The following is a 23476-nucleotide window of genomic DNA, read 5'->3' as shown; positions in this document are numbered from 1 at the left end:
GTCTGCTGATTCAAATGTAAACAATCAATGGCCGCCATAAAAAAAAGTCTTAGCGGCACTTAAACAACTTTAAAATTGTTGATAATTCTAAACATATTGCATACAGATTTACTAAAGGCATAAAAACCTTTACTGGAAGATAAAAACAACATAATTCAATCATTTTTAAAGCAAAAAATGTACAATTTACAAAAATAAAGAAACTGAGATCACTATCACTGAGCCGGGTAATAGAGTGGATATATATATAAATATATTTATATATGTTTGGTGCGGCCAATTGCAACCAAAATACGAGGTGCACATCTACATGTTATAGCAGTCCTATATACAAAATTTCAACGTTCTGAGGCTACTCGTTTTTGAGTTATGCGAGATACGTACGTACGTACATACGTTCGTACAGACGCGACGAAAAATTCTCTTCAGAATTCATTTTAAAGCAGTTTTATAATTTTTTTTTTGGAGGAAACGAGTATTTTATTCTGCCCTTACGTACAGATATCACGCAAAGCATCGTTAAATTGTATTCGATAGCGGTGAAAATGTATATTTTCGTTGAAATATGCTGCCTGAAACCTTTCGCGCTTACAATACTTCCTTTTTACTTCGTACAAGGAAGTAAAAAGGGAATAATGAATATCTTTCAAATGATAGTTTCGCTGCAATAAATATCTTATAATTTTAAAAACAGAAATATTGCCACATCTGACTTTACATTGAGCAATATAAAGGTAGACAAATAATTAGAAGTACAATCTTAAATTGCACCAGAAAAAATATGCGTGAAGATGCGATATTTTTTATGTATTGTAAAGTGGCGATAGTGGCCAATTTATTTCAGTTGTGAATCTCTGTTAAATACACAGAGTCATTTCTCAAATGCACGCATCCCTTCCGCTACAAAAAAAAAAAAAAAAAAAAAACCTAAGCCAATGGTATGCAAATACGCAATTCTGATTCTGGCAACTACTTCCAATACAAGATTCAAATAGAGTGTTAAAAAAAGAAGAAGAGCGTAAAAGCGAAAACTATTACAAATGAAAATGTGCTAGTTCTTAATACAATAAAATGTGCGCAGCGGTAAAAGTGTATCATATCCTATCACACTGGGTCTGTAAATATTTAGTAAGTGGTCAAGATGGAATAAATTAAGTTGTAGAGACATTAGGTTGTTTTCTTAAGAAGAGAAGAAAAATGAGCAACGCCTTCGTCGGGAATCGAACCACGGACCTCTGGATATGCGCCCAGCGTACAGACCACCACAATACGAAGGCGTGCTAGGAAGGCAGGAGAAATACCTTATAGAGTGAAATCTTTAAATGCAAATGGCAGAAGTTGAGGAATTAAAACATGAGCATATGAAGAGATCCCAGATTCATGTTGCAACTCGCGATCAAGCACTTACAAATAAATGATTTTGCCTGTAATCATAACCAACGCGATTGCTTTTCTTTTGAAAGCTTAACAGGCAGTACCTAAAACTTATATCATCCTTACATTCCAAAAAGCATCTAAAAATAATATAAGCTGATTACGCTAAACTAATAATATCCCATTCGGATGTATTTAAATAAACGTTTTGCATATTATGTACATTATTTTTTGTGTTTATATTTACATTAAGTATATTTTCAGGGACTGGTCTATATAAAAATGTCACTTTGTTTTAATATGCTAAAGGATATGCAGTTCGTAATTATTTTATTCATTCATGTGAGGCATTTCTTTAATAATTTAATTTATTTGTTTCCTCATAGCCACTTACGGAGGAGGACACAGATCATCAAGACAAGGTAATGCTTAGTATCAACTTTGAATTTTCATTTCTATAGAAAGCAGAATGAATTTCTTAAATGTGTTAACATGTTTTATATTAAATGTTCATTCGAAAATAAAAGAATTAGTTTTTTAAAGCAAAATTATCATTCTTAAGTCAGAACTTTTACTTAAACCCCTTCAATATGCTAAAGAAGTACAGTCATCGCTGCTTATTAAACTCACTGGTTTATAAACGCAGTTGTTTATTAAGTTCAAATTTCAAAGAATCAAATCAAATACATTCACATCAATAGAAAAACAGCCACTTTTTAAATATAAATGGGCGAAAGCCTGATTCTTTATGGCCAGAATATCGTACTTGTGCCTGTTTTCCTAGTTCATTCATTTAACGAATTGTCTATCTTAGTTTTATCGTTAAGGTATACAATATAATACTTCAATAAAACTGGTTTAATCGAAAATTTCCTACCTCCCTGTCCCTATAGCTCTGAGACGTTGTTTCAAAGTGCTTTATTAGCTCTGGACTTTAGAAGGTCAGAAATGATTTACCTCAAGGTTATCTTATGTAGAAGTGAGAGGGGCCAGCTAATATTTGCCCTAAGTAAGTAGGTGACCTCAAGGTTACCAATAACTATCTCTAGAGGCATTGTAAATGAGGGAGGGTTTCTTCTCGAATACCAGTTGATATTATTATTACTCACATGTGCCGCCTTAAGGCACTTCAGGGAGGGATGCCTTCACGGAGGACTCTCTAAAGGAAACTGGCTCGCATTAACAAGTTACACATGGGGAAAACAACGAAAGGGCCCACGCAGCCAGCACGTTTGCGGGATTTGAATCTCGGACCGAACTGCCAGTGTTAAGCGACTTTACCGCTCGGCCATGTAGAAATGGTGGACCATGTAGAAATACAACTTTGGTATCTATCTTTTAAGGATTCTGCATTCAAAATCTTCATTCATTTTAATGCATTATAAAAAGTTTCAGGGATGTCTAGTAAACGTTGAGCAGAGCGTACTTTCGTTAAAATGCAAACACCTCGATGGAAATGCGTAAGTCAAATAACTCTGCTAAAGGATATGCATATTACAATCAAACTCATAAATTAGGGTAATCGCATAAAATTAGTTAAAAATAGCTTTCGAAAATGTGAATTATATGTAGAAGGACTCGAGGAATTGAAAACTATAGCTAATGTTTCAGACAATCAGGGAGGGAACGTACGAAAGTTTTTAAGGATTTTAAGCTTTACTAACGTTTATTTTAAACTTTGCTATCATCTCTTATTTTCCATTTCCGACCAGAATAAGCCGAGTACGATTTTTATTTTAATGAGTCTGCAAACTGTATAGATATTTAAGAAGTGACTTCTACCCAAGAGAGAGAAGAGCCTCCATGCAGCCTTGACATGCGCGTGTTTTTCAGTCACTTCATGTCTGCCTTTAAGGCCAGAACTTAGTTTCTGCTGATATACTAAGAGGTACTGTAGTATCTGCATTTCGCTCACTTCATACGTAGCGTCAAAAGGCCAAACTTCGAGTTAATAGTCTTTGTAAAGCATTTAAATTTAGTTCTTATTTAGTTAAGTTAATTTATTTTTTATTTTCTACGTTTTAGACCAAAAGTGTTGGTCTCTGTATCCCGAAGTGCTGGACTGGAACGCCTGTATGCTGTGAGAAATTTTAAAGGGTAAAGTTAACCCTTTCATTTGTGTTGTCTCTTCCACGCACACACGAACATAGCTTGAGTAAGCTTCCTGTTCCCATTCAGGATTACTAGATGTTTCCCAAGGCAACTAGAAGGAATAGTAGTCGTGGAAAGTTCACTTTTAGAAAATATATTTATCACAAGATTGAGACAACGTGTATGAAACGTGACTATGAAAAGTGTTAAAAAGAACTGCAGAAACTATCAGCGAAAGTGCTACAGAAAAAAGTGATGCCATTATCAGTCAAATCTACAAACGAACTGCAAATTCTAATGCTTGAACTGAAAGTTGCTAATCAAAAAAATGTACTATCAGTTTTTTGACATTGAGAATACAATTGAAAACCTGTTGTTGAGCAGTATGAAACAAACACTGATAGAATAAGTGTTTGTAAGTGAGAATTTTCATCAAGAATCTACTCATAATTATAAAAGTACTTTTATATATAATTATTGAATTAAAAATTTGCGAAAAGAGTTCAGATTTGGAATTAATTTTCCATTATTATTTTTGGATTAATTAATAAATGTGTTGTTAGTTATTATTTTATTTTAAATGTTTAAAACTGATATCACGGTTTTAAATACATAAATAAGCGGTTTATTAAAATCAGCGGCTTAATAAAGTCAAATACATTTGGAACAGAAATGATTTGAACAAATAGCGGGTAATCTGTGTTTCTAACGGCTATGTTTCAGAAACTGATATTCGCTTAATTCCTACAAAATAATTCGGAAAACATGTGCCCAAATATATCAGACTGAAAAGCTTGTTTTACAGTTCCGCTCTTCCTTTTATTCTGTGAAATTTTACTTCCTGGTTACATTTGAGTACGTTTTCCAAATCGTTAATTCATTTCCATTAAATTTTAAAAGTTGATATTTCAAAATAAAGTTTTATTAAGGGATCAAAAAATTGCTTACATTTTGAGTTGGATCGTTTTTACATTTTGAGTTGGATCGTTTATTTTGTAGAAACATTTCGGAGGAATTTGACGTAGTATTCAAAGACTGTAATTATTCTCTGCATTTATGTAGAATTCCACTGGTTTAAATAAATAAATAATGTAATAATAAATGGTGCTATGTATTCAACAGAAATAGGCCTAAGGAAGAAATGTGGGAGGTTTATCTTTCATGGAACATTCTAAAAGGCATCAGTAGATTTCAAATCGGAGCATAAAATACCGCTCAGTTGAAAATGTTCTGAAGAGGTTATAGTCAGGAAAGGAAGTAGATCGTTTTCCTGAGAAATTCTCCACCAACACGTACAGGCTGAAGTGGAGGGGGGACACTAAAATGTCGTACAAGTACAGTACAGCGCATGATTTGTTCAACCACTCCCTAATTTTAAGTGGAGAATACCCGCAAGAAAAATATGAGAGTTTTTTCATCTCTCTTCACCTGTTCCTAAATCACCAGAGAGGACTTTCGGCTCCTATTGTTTTCAGCACTCTCATCATGCTACTTAGACACTATGGACTTACAACCATCCATGCCTTCTCCGGGAATCGAAGCCGCATCCACCGATATGGCAGCCAGTATCGCTAACCACTATACTGATTAGGTCGGCGTTCTGGATTAACAGGCACAGATTGTAGCTAAACACGTGCGCGTTCCTTCATGTATATTAGGTATCGTCTAGTCGTACGAACTGTTAACTGGAGAGTATCCCGGGGAAGAGCCTGTACAAGAATCTTCCATTCCTATTTCCCTACCACCAACAAATCGAAAGGCATTTAGACTCACCATATATTTTGAGCGTCTCTTTGCCACGCAGACACGATGACCTAGTCTGGATTCTCTTCAAATCAGAATGTTAGCAACAACACAGATTAGGTTATCTGTGGTTGAGTTGCAGGAATACGAAATAAATTAGCAATTTTTTATCTTTAAAAGTATTCGAAAGCTGAGAGATATTTTTGTCGTGAGTCTTCATTTATAAGTTCCTGCCCTCATCCAATATAAAATGTTTTTATTTTTGCTAAGGTTTGACTACCACTATCAGATCTGATGATAAGAACATTTATTCTCGAGTAAATGTAAAATCGGTTTTCATTATTAGAAATTTAAACGTGTAATTTATTATTTAAGTTAATAATTTATATTTAAAGCTGCATCTCAACCTTGATTCGTTTGGGTAATAGTTTCTCATAAACCAGCAAGCTAATAATTTAACGCTTTCCATTTGAAATATTTAAGGCATTAATTTTGACATAAAAATATCGTGGATTCATGGACTAAAGAACTCATTTAAGATTTCGTTATAAAAGCGGAAAATAAATCCCCATTCTTGGTTTGCATTCATTCATCTACAAATTATCAGAGTGTTTACGCTTATTCATTCATTTCTAGTATCTCAAATAATAAAAACATGGGAAACAGAATATCATATACTTTTATATATTGTTATTTGTATAAAATTATTTTTCTTCCTGTAGGTTCTTCTCAAAGCCACAGCTCATCTCATGGTATGGTAATTCCTGTATTTTTATCTTTATAATATCACAGGTATGACACTACTTTGCTTTTTTAGTCTGTACAAATTTATTTTAAATGCATAAATTATTTTCTTATTCTTTATTTTATTTTTTCGTTGTTGCAAGGTAAATTTTGGTAATAGTGCCGAGTATTTTAGTAATTTTTAGCCTTACCAGCCACGAGTGTATAGCATTGATTCATCGCGATCCACATACATGCTACTGTGATTCATGGCGACCCGCCTATAAACATATATAGTTCTAAAAACGTTTCCTGTCAAAAATAGCTAAATTTATAATAATGAATGACAATAAATGAACATGCATAAATATCATTAATTAATTAATTCCTAAATTAGTTCTTAATGCTAAATAAATACATAAAGTTTTACAAAGAATAAAAGTCTATTCCAAATCTCTTTGTGTTCCACCGAATATCGTCTTTCGACCAAAGTTTTAGGAATTATTTTATTCGACCAGCGTTTCTTAAACTCTGTTTGTGAAAACTTGCCGCTGTGGGCTTTCTACATGTCCAAGAAAGGCAAAAAATAAAATTCTGATTAACTTCAAATCTCACTCCAGCTGAAAATCTCAGTAATCTGGAAATTACACATGGCAAACATCTAATAATTTTTCTCCTAAGACAGACATTTTATAAAATTTATTTTCGGCTATCCTATCAACGAACTTCCTAATCTAGTCTCAGTAACAAAAGATGGATTTAAGCTTTACGACTGTAATGCTTCTTACCAACAGACATTCAAAAAAAAAAAAAAAAAAAAAAGAAAAAAAAAAAAAAAGAAAACATAAAATATAAGAATCGGCTGCTATATTAATCTCATTAATATAAATACCAATCTTTATTTAATTTTCAGTTAATAAGATTACATTTTTCTTCTGTTAACATAATATCAACATAAAATTAAATCAACTTATATTAAATTACTTATATTTTTATTAAATTAAATTACTTATATTTTTAAAATATAAGTTTATTACGCTAGTAACATACGCTAAAATATTATTTTTCCCAAGGGGATAAAAGTAAGGTGGTGCGTGGGTCTTTCTAATTTATGTAATTGGTCCCCACTTGATAAACGTTTCGGAAATGCTGCAGTAGAGCATTATATCAGGATTTGTAGACAAAGAATACCCATTACGCAATACCGCGTACCAAAAAGAATACCCCATTTTCGCAGCTTTATTTTATTACGTAGCTCATTTACAGTGCTCTAATGGAAGAAGAATGAAAACCAATATATATATATATAAGAAGGCCCTTTTGGTTCTCTATTACTATACATCGAGAAAAAATATAAGGTTCAAGTAATGAACAATTAAAGACAAAACAGAGATCTTGAACTGTGAAACGACAAACACATAATTAAAAATATTTATTTGTTTAAAACTTCCACACTAATAGTCACTTTATAGTTCATAATAAACATACAAATAGTGACTTTATCCTAACCCTTGAACCTTCGAATTAAAACCCTTGAAATTTTTACACGAAGAGTATGTACATGAGCAGACTCAGGATTTCGCAAAACTCTAAAAGCAAAAGCGCGACGCTGACAAATAATACACTCATAGCCAGACTTCAAATGTATTTGCGTAATCTCTCCCAGTCTTTACTACTGTTCTTTATAGTAGATCCGACACTATACATTTACCAGTACTTGAGAGACCAATAACGTGTACCATATTATTACATAACTATATTATTACAGAAATGCATTATACAGCATGTACAAATACACGTAAGTACACGTAAGTCTGGACACGTCAAATACACGTAAGTCTACGTCTTCACGAGTATATTTACATAGTAATGCATTTTACAGCAGGTCCAAGTACAGTGTTTTATCAATCTACTTTTTAACGAGTATTCTTTTTTGCATTCTTAGGTAAATACTGAAACCTCTTTTAAGTACCGATACATTACACACATCCAAATTTACCTTACAGTATATAGTACTTTATCCAATCTCCTATACTTTATAATATTATTGCGCATAATACAAAACATAAAAACTTCCAAGTACATTTATACATTATACATGTATATGTAGTACATTATACAAATATGTTGTACCTGTACAATACATAGTTATCAATATTTAATACAATTGCAAGTATATTACAACTGGTACTTTTACGGATAAATGACAGAAGTGCATTAATTAACAAATACAGTTATGATATTTATTATCCACTTATTGATTAAACACCCATATATTACTGGATAATTGCATCTTACAATATCTAGTACATATTATTATCGCTATTACATTACACAATTACTATGCACAATTTTTCATCAGCATATAACTTAAATAGATACGATCCTGATTACAAACGAATATTTTGTTCAGTTACCACTTTTTTTTGGCATAAACTGAAACACAAATACATATTCCATCTTACAAAATTCAGTACATTATACAATTATAACAAGTCCAGTATATTATGCAATTACACAACTGCTAATGCTTAAAGAATTATTGCACCTTATAACGCAACCTTGGACTAATGAAAAAAAAAAAAAAAAACTACTAAATAATTACTTATACAACTGCTAAAATGTTAAAAGACCCTTACAAATTTAAATACATATGTGTCATTTCCAAAATATAATTACCAATATATAATACAATTACTGATATATTACAAAGCACATTCAGTTGTAAATACATTATGTAGTGTATTGTAGCAGAGCATAGAACAGATGTACTGTGATACGCATGAAGCATTCTAATTTTCTATAATCTTCGTACAATTATAAATGGGCTATCCCTCATGTTCATTTACAGTCTCTGATCTCTGAGTAGATTGCAGCTAAATGCAAAATGGTCCAGCCTGCCTTATTCACCACATTCACAAGATGCATTATCTCTAATCTTAAAGTGGTAGAGATAAGAAGAAAAGGAGCCGCGGCCTGTCAAAAAGGTGAGTGGTATAGTAAGGTGGAATATGTCTGTTCAGGGGACACTAGGGATGTACTTATATACTCTTCGTCCTGTGGCGCTTCTATTCCACTCATCTTGCCATTTAGTCATAAGTTGAGACATAGTTTCTTGCTTGAGAAAACAGACCAGTCTTTGGCAATATGGTCAGCCATTTCATTGCCATATATGCCAACATGTGCAGGGATCCAGTGCAGATGAGGCCTATTGTCTGAGTGGAATACTTGTAGAAGCAGATATCCAATATTATTCACTAATGGACTGCGTTAAGCAGTCCCTGCTATTGCAGTTTAACTTAAAGCTGAGCCTGTATAAATGTGATTAGATGCCACAGGCGCTTTCGACAAATAAATTATGGCTGCTCTAATTGCTAGCAACTCTGCCTGAAAAACTGAGTTAAAAAAACCCAGATTCCCTTCGCCACTGGTAAGTAACTCTATTGTTTTCGATATAGCAAAGGCCATTGCCTGTTCCCTCTAGGGGTTTAAAAAAGTCTGTATATATTCCATCAGCACTATTGAGGTCATTTGGTTTCATAAGTGAGATGTACTCCTCTAGAATATTTGCCACTGGATGGTATGGATCTTATGGGTTGTGATGTTCATAATCTAGCCGATATTCTAAGTCGTTAACTAGATATCAGTCCTGAATAGTCTCTTTATAACACTCTAGACAGGAACCTAACACCCAGATCATCACACATCATATAGTTGGAAGCCGCTAAACAGGGAGCTGGAATGCACACGCTATCAAAAGATAGTCTTTACTTATTAAGTCTTTTACTTATTAGGAACTTATTACGTCTTTTACTTATTAAGGAACACACTTATTAAGGAGAGATTCTACTTTCTAGTAATATAATTGTTCTCTGATATAATTTAGATGTAATATAATTGATATATTTAGATGTAATATAATTGTTCTCTAAATATAATTGTTCTCTGATAATTATATTTAGAATGATATAAATATCATTCTAAATATAATTATCAGAGAAAAATTATATTATAATCGTAAATTCGGTATTTATGAGCATTATGCACAACATAAGAAGAACATAACACATATTGTCAGGTTTTAGTCACAGGAATACATATGTTCATGACCTTCTCTTTCATTACACTCTAATAATTCAATATATCTGATAATTTTTTACGAGGACAATACGTCTTCAGTAAATTTTCTTTTATCTAGCACATTCTTGAGAATTCTCAAAGCATCTTAGCCTTATTTTCTAATACACCTTTCTACCAGTCATAATGTGCAATTCTTTTTATCTACTTTTAAGCTCTGAGGAAAACGCCTGTTAGAATTGCTCTTTCTTTCTTCTCGCTCTCTTTTCATCGCTCTTTACCATTGCTTTCTCCCCTTCCAAAAACGCAAAAGTCTTTTGTCCAACTAGCTTTCTCCTATTTAACTCATGACATAATTATTAATTAAAAGTCATCTTTTAATGCATCCACACCTCTCTTGATCTTAATTGGTCAATAACTCCCAATAATTTTTTTAAATCAATTATAGCAACGCAGCAATTACATTTATGCATCGCACATTTTTTTTTTTGTACTTCTCCCTAAGAAAAGTGCAAATAGCAGGTTTTGCTCATTTTTAAAACGAAGAAAATTCCTACATCCGAGGGAAAAAAAAAAAGAACCTCTTAAGAAAATAATAGTTTAGTAGATAGTCTACCTTCTGCTTCCTTTAGATTCTAAACATCATTTATACAATAAAACTCTCCACGTCACACCGTTTTTCAAAGCTTCCGCTATTCTTGACCTCCTGCAACGAATTTGTTTTCTGTATTTTCTACTTTCACTAAACGTTAATTCTTTTCCTATTTTGACAATTAAAAGCAAAGAAACCTTTTCTTTCAAAGCAGTATCCTTTCTTAAGCAATATCTTGCTTCTCGCTTTGTTCATTAAAGCAACAATTATCTCTCTCTGCAACAGACACAGAAGGCCAAAGATTCCTTTATTGACAATCGCTATAGGCTAACTTCCCAAGCACCTGCAACTTGCCTCCCATATCGCAGTTTTTATCCTGTCCAGGAATTAACAGCAGTTAGAATTAACCCTGAAGCATGCATAATTCTACATAACACTATCACACATCTTATGTCACGTGTTACAGTCATAAGAGTATCTACATGCTTTGAGCAGACACCATTGTAAAGTTAATTCAATTCAACTATACAGTAGATACCATCTATTGAAATGTATATAACATTTTGATGAGCCCTGAATTAATTATATATTTAAGCAGTAAATTTTAATATAAAAGCAAAAGGTTTATATTACGTAGCTAAATTTTACCGAATACATGCTTATAACTACGTTGTTGCTTGTTTTTACAGAAAATTATTCTAAATAGATAGTATTAAAATTGCTAACTTTTCAACTACCTTTACTGAAACTTTCTGTTTCCGAATTTCAAGAATTTATCTCTAAAATCTTGAATAATCAATTATTTTATAGACTTCTGTTCTAGATAAGATAAAAACCACAGCTCGCTCACACCTTCAAATTCGAAGAAAGTTTCACTTGTTTATTTTTTAAAGGATTAGTTTCCAGTATTCTGTAAACGGTTTAAAGCTTCATAGAAATTAAGAAAATAATACATCTAAGCTTAATAATTCTATTGCAATGCATACCAAAAATTAGTTTTATATTTTAACTCCTAAAAAAGCAACTAACCTTGCATTTAAATAACATATTAATTGCAACATAATATTTTATTATTTTAGTCATGTCTGCAGTTTTGAACCTGAAAGTGCACAAACTAAACACGAATATTTGTAGTCAAAATATAGTACATGAAATATAAATATCTTTCATTTATCGTAATATTAATAAATTTAAACCTTTTAAATTACTATGATAAAGCATAAATTGTAAAGATATTTTATCGTGTTTCGTTACAGGAAAAGAATAGTTTTAATCTTACATATCCAGAGAATAGATTTAATTTTACGCAGGTAGAATATACATCTTTTACTAGAAGTTGATTTATATTTATGAAAATACTCGAAAAACTTTGTTGTTGCTAATTGAAATATCCTGTCTGCGATTAATTCATTTAATATTCTTTGAAATAACGTGAATAATTTTAAAAAACATATTTGCTCTCGCATTTTTCATGTTTATAATTAATTTTATTGCACAAAAGTCGAAAGGTCAATATTATGCGGATAAATTAATTTCTGAAGGATGCGTTGCAGTAAGAGCATAACAAATATACAGTATTCATAGCTAAACCACTGGTAACTATAACAGTATTATTTATTTAAAAGAAACTTGTATTCCATTAAGAATACACAATAACCGCCCTGTAAATCAGATATTTTCGTTTATGCTTTTTTGCGTTGAATTTCTTTCACTCTTATTGTTATCCACTGCTACTCCCCTGGGTTACAAATGTTATAGAGCTGCTAGGACTGCTGCGTCTCCGCTACAGCTTCCAAGTAGGGTCTAGGGCTTTTCACGTTGCCATTTTACCGTAGCCGTTTCGCCGTAGGGCCGTTTTGCTGTCGGAATGTTTCGCCGTCAGAACGTTTCTCCGTCAAGACATATTTATCTTTACATGACTGTATTTTATCTTGGCGTATTATACTCGTATAGAATTTATTTAGTTTAATAATTCTGTTTACCATTTTTATACTTAATAAAGGTTTCTTTTAATATATGTAGTTATTTACAAATATGAGATATAAAGAAATTACACATACTTAGTTGGAAAATTATGTCAGTCAAAGAGAAATGGGGCTGAACTTCTGATATAACAGAAGTTACGTTACCGATTTTATACAATACTTACATGATTAGTCAAAATTTCTTGAAATTTAAATCGTCTAGTTCAGGAAAATCACTCATACAAGCAGGAAATGAAACTTTATGAAATCTAAATGGCAAACGGAATTACTTTGGAATCTTGTCAGCACTTTACTCTCTTAAAATTAATATGTCATATGTAACGGTGTATTTGTATAAAACTGTACACAAAAACATTTTATATATTATTTTGTATAAAATATTTATTAAATTAAATTAAATTTTTAAACTCAACTGATTTATTAATTTAAATCAACTTAAATATGGCAAGATATAATACAGTCATGTAAAGAATAATATGTCTTAACGGCGAAACGCCCACCGCGAAACGGCCACGGCGATATTGCCACGTCGAATAGTCCCATTCCCTCCAAGTAGTCTCATCGTCACAGTCTTTACCGCTGAGCCTGTCTTTCCCAGTCTAATGCCCTTCTGAAATATTAGAAGTATCCATTTTTTAAGCTCTTCAGTGTTATTACTTCATCATTCAGATCCAATGTGCCCAAAATCCGCGAGCTAATTAGTTAGGAAGACGCAAGGAATTAATTATTACATGGACGCATGCATTTTAAAATTTAAAAATTAACTCGCTTTCTGAATGCCTAAGGAAGGGGAAAATTACATGACTATTTAAAAATCTCTTCAGAACTATATATTAAAACGCAAGGGAAAACACGCGAGTAAATATGGTATATCTAACGTATATATTGCAATAGGATACGATTTACACCATACAGATTTCTTTGAGTTGATCTGATCCATTGCGAATACTGCATTTCATTCGTTAAGTGAAGTAATACTGATTTCTAAATGAATATTAATATTTTTATTTACATTTAGGTTCTTCTTACAGCAGCAACTATGAGCACAGTTCCTCACAAACAAGTAATTTACGTTCTCGTTACATGATATTTAAGTTCTCATTAGTGCAATGTACAATTTTATTTAAAATATATGTTATATCGTTTAGATAAAGTTATTTCCAATTATTTCTGAATACCTGTTGTAATAACTTTTTAGCAATATACATGAGCTGAGAAAATACTTTAACTGTTTGTTATTAACAATATTTGATTTTTCAGGTTCACAAAGATCACACGCGCAAGTCCAAACCTCTCAGGGTAAGTCAAATGCTTTTCGCAACACAATGGTTTCTTTGATTATAAGATGCGTCAATTATAAGAAGGTTGTTTTAATTTCAATATTATCAACGTAAAATATACTTTTATTGTAAGGAAATATAATTCATTTAGATAATTTATTATTTTAATAAACGACCTCAATTTATTAACGATAAAATGTTTACATTCAAATTAGTTACTTAGAAAAGATTAATTGCATTAGAATAATTAGAATTTAGAAAAAATTCAATATTCTAAGATGTTGTCGATTCTAAAGTTATCTCGATCTCAGTGGCGCTTATACGAGAAAAAACACTTATCGTAGAACAGAAAAAAATACAGTAATTATTATACTTAGCAATATTTTACCAGTTTCAATTAAAACATTGAAGAAGATCAAAAACAAATTTTTAGTGTAAATACATTTTAGTCTTTGAAACAATATCAATTTAGGAAGAAAGGGTGACTTAGAAATGCACTTCTTCGCTCTTTAAACATCCAAAAGATGGAAACTTCCGATTTTTCCACGGAAAAACTGCTAGAATCAGCAACGCGATGCCCTCAGACCCCAAGGTGCCTGCGAAGCAACTTCAAAGTGCCCGTAGTTCGAACATTTTTTAGGAAGAGAAAGAGCATCGTACTAATATTGTACTGATATGAAAAATAGATGCTTCTATTTATTTTCTCGTTGATTCTAAATACCTTATATAAATCACATTTATTCTCTTCCCTAAAGTAACTAACTGTGCATATTTATAACTGTGTATAACTTTTAAAAATCGTATTTATTCTGTCACCTGAAGATACGGCGTGTTTTGTCAATTAAGTAAATTTGCATATTAATATTTTGATGCTTTAACAAAAATTCAGTTAAATTTGAAATTGTAAGGGGTAATTCTTTTATCTCTTATATACTAACGAATGAGAATGTCCAATGGAATACCTCCTACTTAAGTTAGACAGATTGTTACAATTAAGGAAAAGTATTCGAAGTCGACATATCTTCTTAGGAACATATAAGAAATTCGCCAAAATATCTGAGTATAAATTACTCAGTTGTTTTAAATAAATCTCAGAAAGAAATTAACAGTAGGCTGCGGCTTTAACCACTCGGCCATTATCAGATGCAAAGAAATCCCTCTTAAATCTGTGTCTTTATGGTTATGACCTAAACATAACTTACATGTTCAAAATATATTTCCTTTAAATATGCTCACTTTTAATTTATTTGTAAGCTTTATTTTAATGAATACGTTATTTCTTATTTTGAAACTTTCCTGTATTTCTATTATTTTCCTCTATTCCACCACCAAACGTAAATGATACAAATTTAAATAATGAGAGAGAATCTAATGTTAAAGACAGAGAATTGGCAACCTCAACCTCTCGTGCTGAAACTGCTATATTGCTTTCTGTTTTTAGCGTCTCGCTAAGGCCTGATGAGTTACTGTTTGATTAAGATAATGTTAATATTCTCGAGATAGAGGAACCAGTTTTTTAAGCTTTAATACTAATAGTAACATATAAAATATTTGAGTCATTACTTCTGGTTCAGCCTACAAGAAACGGGAGTTAATCCTGTTGTTGTTTAAATACCCTTAATTGTGAGTTAAAGTAAAAATAAATATTTTAATATGACTTTTATTCTATTGCTATTTCTTTATCATTGTGTGGTTGAAAATAAAGACGAGAAGACAATTTACCCGTCGAGTGTTAGACTATGTTAAAAATGTTTAACCTGTCAAATTTAATTTACTCTAATAATAACTGTTTCCTTTTTATTTTACTTTCAGGAAGAGGTCAAAATTTATGTGGACAGCCTAGAAATCCTCGTAATGGAGCTCATTATTGCAGCATGAGCAATGGTCAATGGTAAGCAATTAGAAATATTTTAATCTCCCGAGCAATATAAATAGGTATGAGAGGTAAAGAGGTCGAAAAATTTGATAGTGAATTTTCAGTAAAATAAAATTACTAATCAGAGTCTCCAACACGTTTTCCCGCAACATGTGCTTACTATTTTTACAATGATGTCAGTTTGTCTGTCTGTGTGTATGGGTATTAAACTTTTTCTTCCACGAAAACTATTATGCAGAGGTGTGCAATGCCCTCACCACGATTTGGTCTCCGGACTTTTCGTTTGCTAGTTGGCCGTGTTGCTAGTTAAAAAGTTCCTGAAATGCATTCATTGAGCAAGCATTATCATCAGTACTACAGTAGTTTCTTGGTTATTTTTCCTCCTAGGCTTAAAGTCCTAGGTTCTGAAAATTTTAAAAATATTCACGTAACTTCCCGCTTTCTCAAATCGTTCAGAAAATTAGCTCTGGTAAATTTTAAAACTGATTCATCCAGGTAGTAATTGTTTTAATCTTATTAACGAAGACAAACCCCCGCAAACTATCTGCCAAAATTGCGTCGAACCTCTCCTCGTAACTGCTGAATTTTATGGCATCCTAATGCACGGACCGAATAGTCACAGCGAAGCAAATAGGAACTAACATTCACTGTACGATTTCGCTGTGTCAATTACACATTCACCTTCTCCAGTTGTTAATGGATATGGATGATCCGTTGCTTAAAGAATAGCAGAGGCAACAATAATAACGGCCAAGGTTCAAGTTACAGAGAAGCAGAAATGGGAATTTGTTAATTGATATTGTAAAGGTCAATATTGCTATGTATTCTTAGTGGAGAGTAAGTTTCTTTGACAGGAATACCATTGTGACAGTTACCTGTAGTTTTTCCATTATTGCTTTACATTTCCCTTGCTCCTACTGTAACCGCGTCATTTGGAAATTAAATTAATTTTCAACTATTTGCACAATTTTCTACTCTCAAATTTTAAACTATAAAACTAGTTAAAAAGGTGGGAAAATACGTAATAAAACACTTACTTAACTTACCACATCGCATATTTCTCATCAAATATTTGTGTTAATATTGGGAAAATTAAAATTAACTTGATGCTCAAAACTATGAATAAATTTATCAATTAATGAATTTGAAGTTCATTAAAGATGTAGCAGATCATTCAAAAATATCCTTCTTTTGCAAATATTTTAAAATTAGAACCAAAGTAATCTAAATCTTTAGATTTAAAAATAAATAAATAAGGGCATATGCGGATATAAAGTCTGATATTACTCGTAGTTCATAGCTTGATTCGGTCTTGCAAGAAACTTTAAAACGAAATCTTACGAATAACGCAAATAACTGTTAGATAAAACAAAACAACCTGCAGGGTAAATGAAAATAATTCTACGGAAATTTTGATAGCAGAATTTATCCGACAAGATTGAAGTTAATTAAATTCACGACTCAAAAACAAGCCTGAAGAAAAATTAAATGTTATATACTAAGTAACGGTATTTAGCTGCCTCTGGCAAATTTAACGAAAACACAAACTGCAAACACCTGTAATTCTCATCAAAACTTTTATTTTTCTCTGCGTTATGTAATTATCTGCAGAAGCCAATATCAAGAATTTTTATATCTTTTTCAAATAACAGCTGTATCTTTATTCTCAAATTAACTTATCGTCTGCGGAAGGAACTGTCAAATCATTTTCCATGTAATAATAATGAACGTGCACGCGCTGTTTACTTGGACCTCAATACATAAATACAGGAAAAAAACTCGCTGAAACCTGGGATTTGTGTTATATCAACGAACCGTAACTTTTATTCTGGAAACAAAGAAAAGTTAAGCCTATCTGCCAAAATGTCACCGAAAATGGGCACAGCTGGGAACCATGTTACATTAGATTCAGAAATTAATCCAGCTAATGCGGTTTAGTGTCTTCTGAAGCAGAAATATATTTTGCAAATACTTGAAGGTGTGCGATAAATAAGAAAGAGATTTTTTTTTCTGTATGGCGCCTGCTCTGTAGATCAATACTTGCTATATAATTTCTGAAAGGGAAAAAATAGCCGCTGCAGTTTCATGGCGCAAATACAGTTTTTTAATTTTTTAAAACCGTTTCTAATATCAACATATAAACAGTTGAAATATCTTCAAGTATACACATATCCCTTTAATATAAATTAAAGAACAGGAAGGATGAAAGATAATACCTAATATGAGACGGCAAAGCGACTTATCGCTTTAGTCTGAAGCAAATAACTAAGTTGTTATAAGGTTAAAATAAACTTTTCATTTAACTTTTGAATAAACATAAGACGTTATTGGATCAAAAATGAACCTCAGCTACTTGAGCTTATTTAATATAATGTTGCGTGCATACGGGTTCGTAAGAGATTGAATGCACAAGCCCGATAATAGTTTAATAGAATTTATTCTTATTAAGAGAAATACATCAGAACCCTGAAATTTTCCTCAAAGATATCCATACAAGTGTTCACAATATCATACCGTAATAATCAGTACTTATACTTCAAACTACTAAAAACGTTAATTACAATGCAATGCACAGCGCATTTAAAGAGAAAGTTAAATTGATTTATCTCAGTTCACGCGGAACTGAGCAACTTGCAGCAACAATAACTAAGTAACTCGGACGCTCTTTCTCAGGCCTTTTGTAGCTTTCAACCGGTTGCGAGAAATTTCTAGTACTACTTTAAGTTTATAGTTTTTTACAAAATATTCGCATACTCTGCTTCCCGATTTTTCCGGAGAGCAATAAAAGGATGAAAGTATGGTTATAGCTAGCATAGTGGTCAATTACATTTATTCAATTTCAGTACAAATTACCGAGATAACTATTTATTCAATGTTAAATGCACATTCTTTTTTATATTACTGACACTATTTATTATTTTTTTTTACTTTTCCGGTATAACTTTCCCTTAAAATTTGTAACGAGGAAATACAATATCTTTAATTATAATTCTACTAAAAATATCTAACTAAATACAAAATTCGTAACAATAATATAAGGCTAATTTCTATGTAGGTAACGTAATCTAAGACTACACACAAAACATACTATTTTAAGCTGGCTCAAGATAACTAACGGAGCGTATTTTAAACGTCGGCTGGAGTGATGCTAAAGCCGGAATGAAACTTATGATAGTACGTAACTGTAATGCGAGGTTACCAAAAGCTGCAAACTTTCAAACGTTGCGCTTAAATACACAACTAAATTTGGATTTAATGAGGAATACGGAAAGTCGAAGTTAAAGTTCAAATCATAATAACTGATTCATTTACATAAAATCCTACAAGAAAACTTAATACCGCGTTATGTAATTACAGAGACGTGAAAGGTCAATTTTCGATTTTAATAGTTTCGATTTAATATTTATTTCATGTAATTTTTCTTAAACGGTCCTGGCGTCACTTCTGTAGTGCTTTCTCATGAATCATAAGGGAAACGCTAATTTAAATAATAAATTTTTGGAACCAAATAGTTGAATCTTCATTTGTTTGTAAATGGCAAAAAGGTAATCTGAACTATTTAACGTTCTGTCTTCTCCACCGCATGTGTGTCTTATGTCCAACAGACATCTTCCTGCTTTACCTTGCATCGAATAGGATGGACATAACTTCTCGACAGTCTTGGCAATAAAGTGACATCATACTCGTACATCAATAGACGGCTCCAGCAAATTCTATTAGTACTAAGTAAACCAGGCTACTTAAGATATGGAAGTATAAAATGTCTTATAGAGAATAACTTTTAAAATAAGGATTTTTTAACTATTGACAAAGCGAATACTAATTCAATTTGCATATCTTTACACAAAATACATTTAATATATGATAAAGTGGAATTCTGAGGAGATACTGAATACGTTATCAAAATATTAATTAACGGCATTTCAGAATGGAGCAAACACTCAGCAGCAAACATTCAAAGATAAATAAATGGCTGGCACTGAAAAAAAATTACATCATTTAGAAGCAAAAGACGCAAATGTTAACCTACATACTGACAAAGTATTTGCATACAAAATATTCGCATACACTCAGACAAAGAACCAGAACCCGATAAAATTTTTAAAATGCATATATATATAAGAAAAAATAAGGAAAAATGACCAGGAGCAGGAATTTTGATGGCGTAGAAGTGTTGATCCATAATGACTAGGAAATTGGAGGCGAAGGCAGATTAAATCTTCAGTTTTATTTTCAGCAACATGTTGTGGCTACACACAAGTCGGCACAATAAATGTGCCTGTTACAAAAGGCTTAAATTTTTTATAAATTTGTAGCAGGAAAGCAGCATCATACAGACAGCAGTTTACCTAGGCCAAAATGTGGAAAGCAAGTACGTAATGTTCAGGATGAAATCTTAAGTCAAACTGAGTTAGTGTTTGTTCTCAGAGCATTTTGATTGAATAGTTAATATTACTGTAAAATTATTATTGGCTGCTTGAGTTTTAGTTTAATTTACATCACCAGAATTGCGTAAGATTCATATGACATAGATTTTTCTCGAAATGACGCAGTGCAAGTAAATGTTGCTATTTTTAGATTAGAGAAGTACATATATATATATATATATATATATATAATTAATAAGCTAGGTTGTAAGTACAATAAAAATTTTTTCGCAATATGCTGCAAAATTAAGGAAAGGATTATATATATATGTATGAAAACTTGTATGAAAACTAAAGAATATTTAAAAGATTAAATTGGCAGCGTAAATTAATTTCCAATCTCTATTCTAAAAATAGCAACATCTATTTGCACTGCGTCATTTCGAGAAAAATCTATATCATATGACTCTTAACGTAATTCTGGTGATGTAAATGAACTAAAACTCAAGCAGCCAATAATAATTTTACAGCAATATTAACTATCCAATCAAAATGCTTTGAAAACGAAAACTAACTCAGTTTGACTTAAGATTTCATCCTGAACATTACGCACTTTCTTTCTAAGCTTTGCCCTAGCTGGACTACAGTCTATCTGCTCCTACATTTTTGCTGCAATTCCTAGTCATTATGGTTCATTACTTCTACGCCATCAAAATTCCTGCTCCTGAATATACTTTTGTTTTCCTAATTACTGTAAGATTTTAATACGTTTCAATATACACCCGGGAGACAAAAAATAACGAAAAATATTGGACTAAAACCGGAATATTGACTTCTGGAAATTTTAAAATGTAGTTAGAAAGATTAAAATTGGCACATCCCGTCATTCGTCTCTGTAGTAATGTAATCATATTGTACAGAGCATAGAACAATGAATACTCGACATTTTGACCTGAATTTATAATTCAAAAGTATGTGCTTGAACATTTTTGTATATTTCCTTGAACATTGTGTAAATCAGCTTCGATGGTATTTTAAAGCGATGCTTTGAAAACAGTAGACAAAATTTACGAGATTTTGACAAATTTAAGAGCTCGTTTAGTTATTAAATAATGTTGTGATATTTCATAGTACCTGCACGTTATTTTAAATATTCATGGAAGAATGGAAGGACCCTGTTATAAATGGCAGATATATTCGCTCAGTGAATTTAATTAAATCTTGTTAATGAAGACTTGCGACATGAAGGTTTCAACAAATGACTACTTTCTTAAATAAATAAATTTAAAGTCAAACTTTCTTGCCCACATATGTAATTCCTAGTATTATGTCAATGACATTAAAAGTTGTCAGTGGTATTTTGAGTTCCTTGCACTCTTCCTTTTTCTCCTGTAAAGAGAGAGAGTGAGAAGATAATACATTGAAAAGTCGTTTAATAAAGAACTAAATTGCTATTTATGTTCCGAACTCAAATTGCAAAGATGATCAAGTATGGTTCTGTTATGATACGATGCGCCTTAAAGACTGAATATATTCAAAGCTTTAAGCAATTTCAGCCATTTATAAATTTTAAAAAATTATCCTTTTTCGCTAGAAATGTGCTTTTTTTGTACTGACCCTGAAAGATTTAGGTACAGAGTTGCGTATGTAGAAGAACATAACTTGTATTTTCATTCTCATTATCAAATAATAACATGAAATAATATTAAGAGTAAATAAATTAACCGAATAAATTAAAAAATTAATTAACCGAAGAAAATTAATACATCTTTTGTCTAATTATAGGATTTTTGGTTTTGATTAAATATAACAAAAGGAACTCGATTTTATGGAGCTACTAATTCTCGTATTTCTCAATAAATCTTTTGCGTAAAATTTAATACTATACAGAATTTGCTTTTGGAAATAAATTTGCTAGATTTTTCTGTCTCTAAAACTAATTAGTGTTTATAACATACAATGATATCATTAAGACTTTTGCGTCCTGTTCTTATTTTTACCATACTCAATAGTGTGAATTTGACAATTATTACCTCCACTATTAACCCTTTGCGGCACAGTGTGTCCGGTCTGGACACACCTAAAAATTTCCTCCTGTACGCACAGAAAATTGAATGAAAAATTATTTATATGTTACTCTGAATTTTATTTATTGTAGATGGCAGCTCAACACAAACTAGTCCATATATTTTAGTTTTTTAAATCCCTCATTTTTCAAAGAAATCTTTCAGATTTTTTTCGGTTTAAAAGGAATTGTTTGAAAAGAAATTTCTGTGTTATTTTTTTGGCTGTATGCTAATCTCCTTAGTCTATATTAGTTTTAAATTTTTACCTTGAAATCTTGCCGAAAATCAAACGGCGAACCCTAGACCGGGCTCACCGATAATCTAGGACAACTGACAGTCTGTATTCTTTGTTTATCCGCATCTCATCGGTCGGTTCATTGACAACAATGCTCGTTTCAGCACTCGTTTCGAAGCTCTGTTCAATCAGTGTGCCATTTTGGGCACACCCACAGAATTAAAACGATAAGTGCTGTCTTCACAAAATTTTACTTGTGTACTCCTCTAGGCCGAATTAGATTGCCTACCTTTTTTTTTATCAAAACTCTGACTTTAAAAGGTAGCATGCCGGAAAGGGTTAAATGAAGGACCTATTTTAAAATTTTTTGGGTCGTAATTGTACGTTATTTATTTTTTGTGGAGCCTTTCGTAGCTTTTCTGGAATAAAAGGGCTTAATGATGATGCAATTTTACCATATTTCCTTCATCTGATGCTCCACCGCTGACAGACTAAAGTCGCCGGACAATGCATTCATTCTGAGGACAGTTTCAGGCAAGCGAATGTATTTTTTGTACGAGTTTTAGCGTTTTTCTAATTTGATAATGCGAATACAAAGCAATTTCCCTGAAACGTCCTTGAACAAATCAATTAATCCTGGGGAAAATGGCATCTGCGTACTTTGTAGCAAAATAAATAATCAGGCTTTTCCGTACGTCTTATTAGCAACCGAAATAATCAGACAAAATCATTATTGCATCTCATTCCATGAGCAAAGGATTATAAATGCAAATTGAAATACCACTTTTCCAGGTACCTTTAGCCCTTTTTTATTAACATGAATGTAAATCCGATCGGTTTCTTTAAAAGACCTTTTAAACGTTTGCCTTTAGTTTGCACTTCGAGTTGAAAGCCTAAGTAAATTTTAGCTGTTTTTATTTTCTGTTGGGTAAAAGGTTACAATCGGGTGCCCTTGATACTTTTGGCGGTTTTTATGACTCCAAGAATGACACAAAGAGGTTACGTTTCCAAGATGGCTGTCACCCAAATTAACGTCGAAAATGTATGCACGTATACTACAAATATAT

The 23476-nt window shown here is 31.9% G+C and overlaps 1 protein-coding gene across 3 annotated transcripts in view; it reads left to right on the top strand.

Annotated features, from left to right (window-relative positions):
- LOC118189478 (hemocytin-like) overlaps positions 1 to 23476 on the top strand; it is a 728690-nt gene that overhangs the window by 93304 nt on the left and 611910 nt on the right. For all 3 annotated transcript variants that reach the window (XM_085820839.1, XM_085820840.1, XM_085820838.1), the window contains exons 6-10: positions 1761 to 1796; positions 5931 to 5960; positions 13604 to 13648; positions 13846 to 13884; positions 15678 to 15756. In XM_085820839.1, the coding sequence (XP_085676965.1) occupies positions 1761 to 1796; positions 5931 to 5960; positions 13604 to 13648; positions 13846 to 13884; positions 15678 to 15756 (229 nt within the window). The remainder of the gene's footprint in view (positions 1 to 1760; positions 1797 to 5930; positions 5961 to 13603; positions 13649 to 13845; positions 13885 to 15677; positions 15757 to 23476) is intronic.

Source organism: Stegodyphus dumicola, chromosome 7, assembly GCF_044657685.1.
Source record: "Stegodyphus dumicola isolate Sdum_Otavi_A_Nest chromosome 7, ASM4465768v1".
NCBI classification, from domain to species: Eukaryota; Metazoa; Arthropoda; class Arachnida; order Araneae; family Eresidae; genus Stegodyphus; species Stegodyphus dumicola.
Note: the sequence above shows the minus strand (reverse complement) of the source record. Positions and strands in the feature narration are given on the sequence as shown.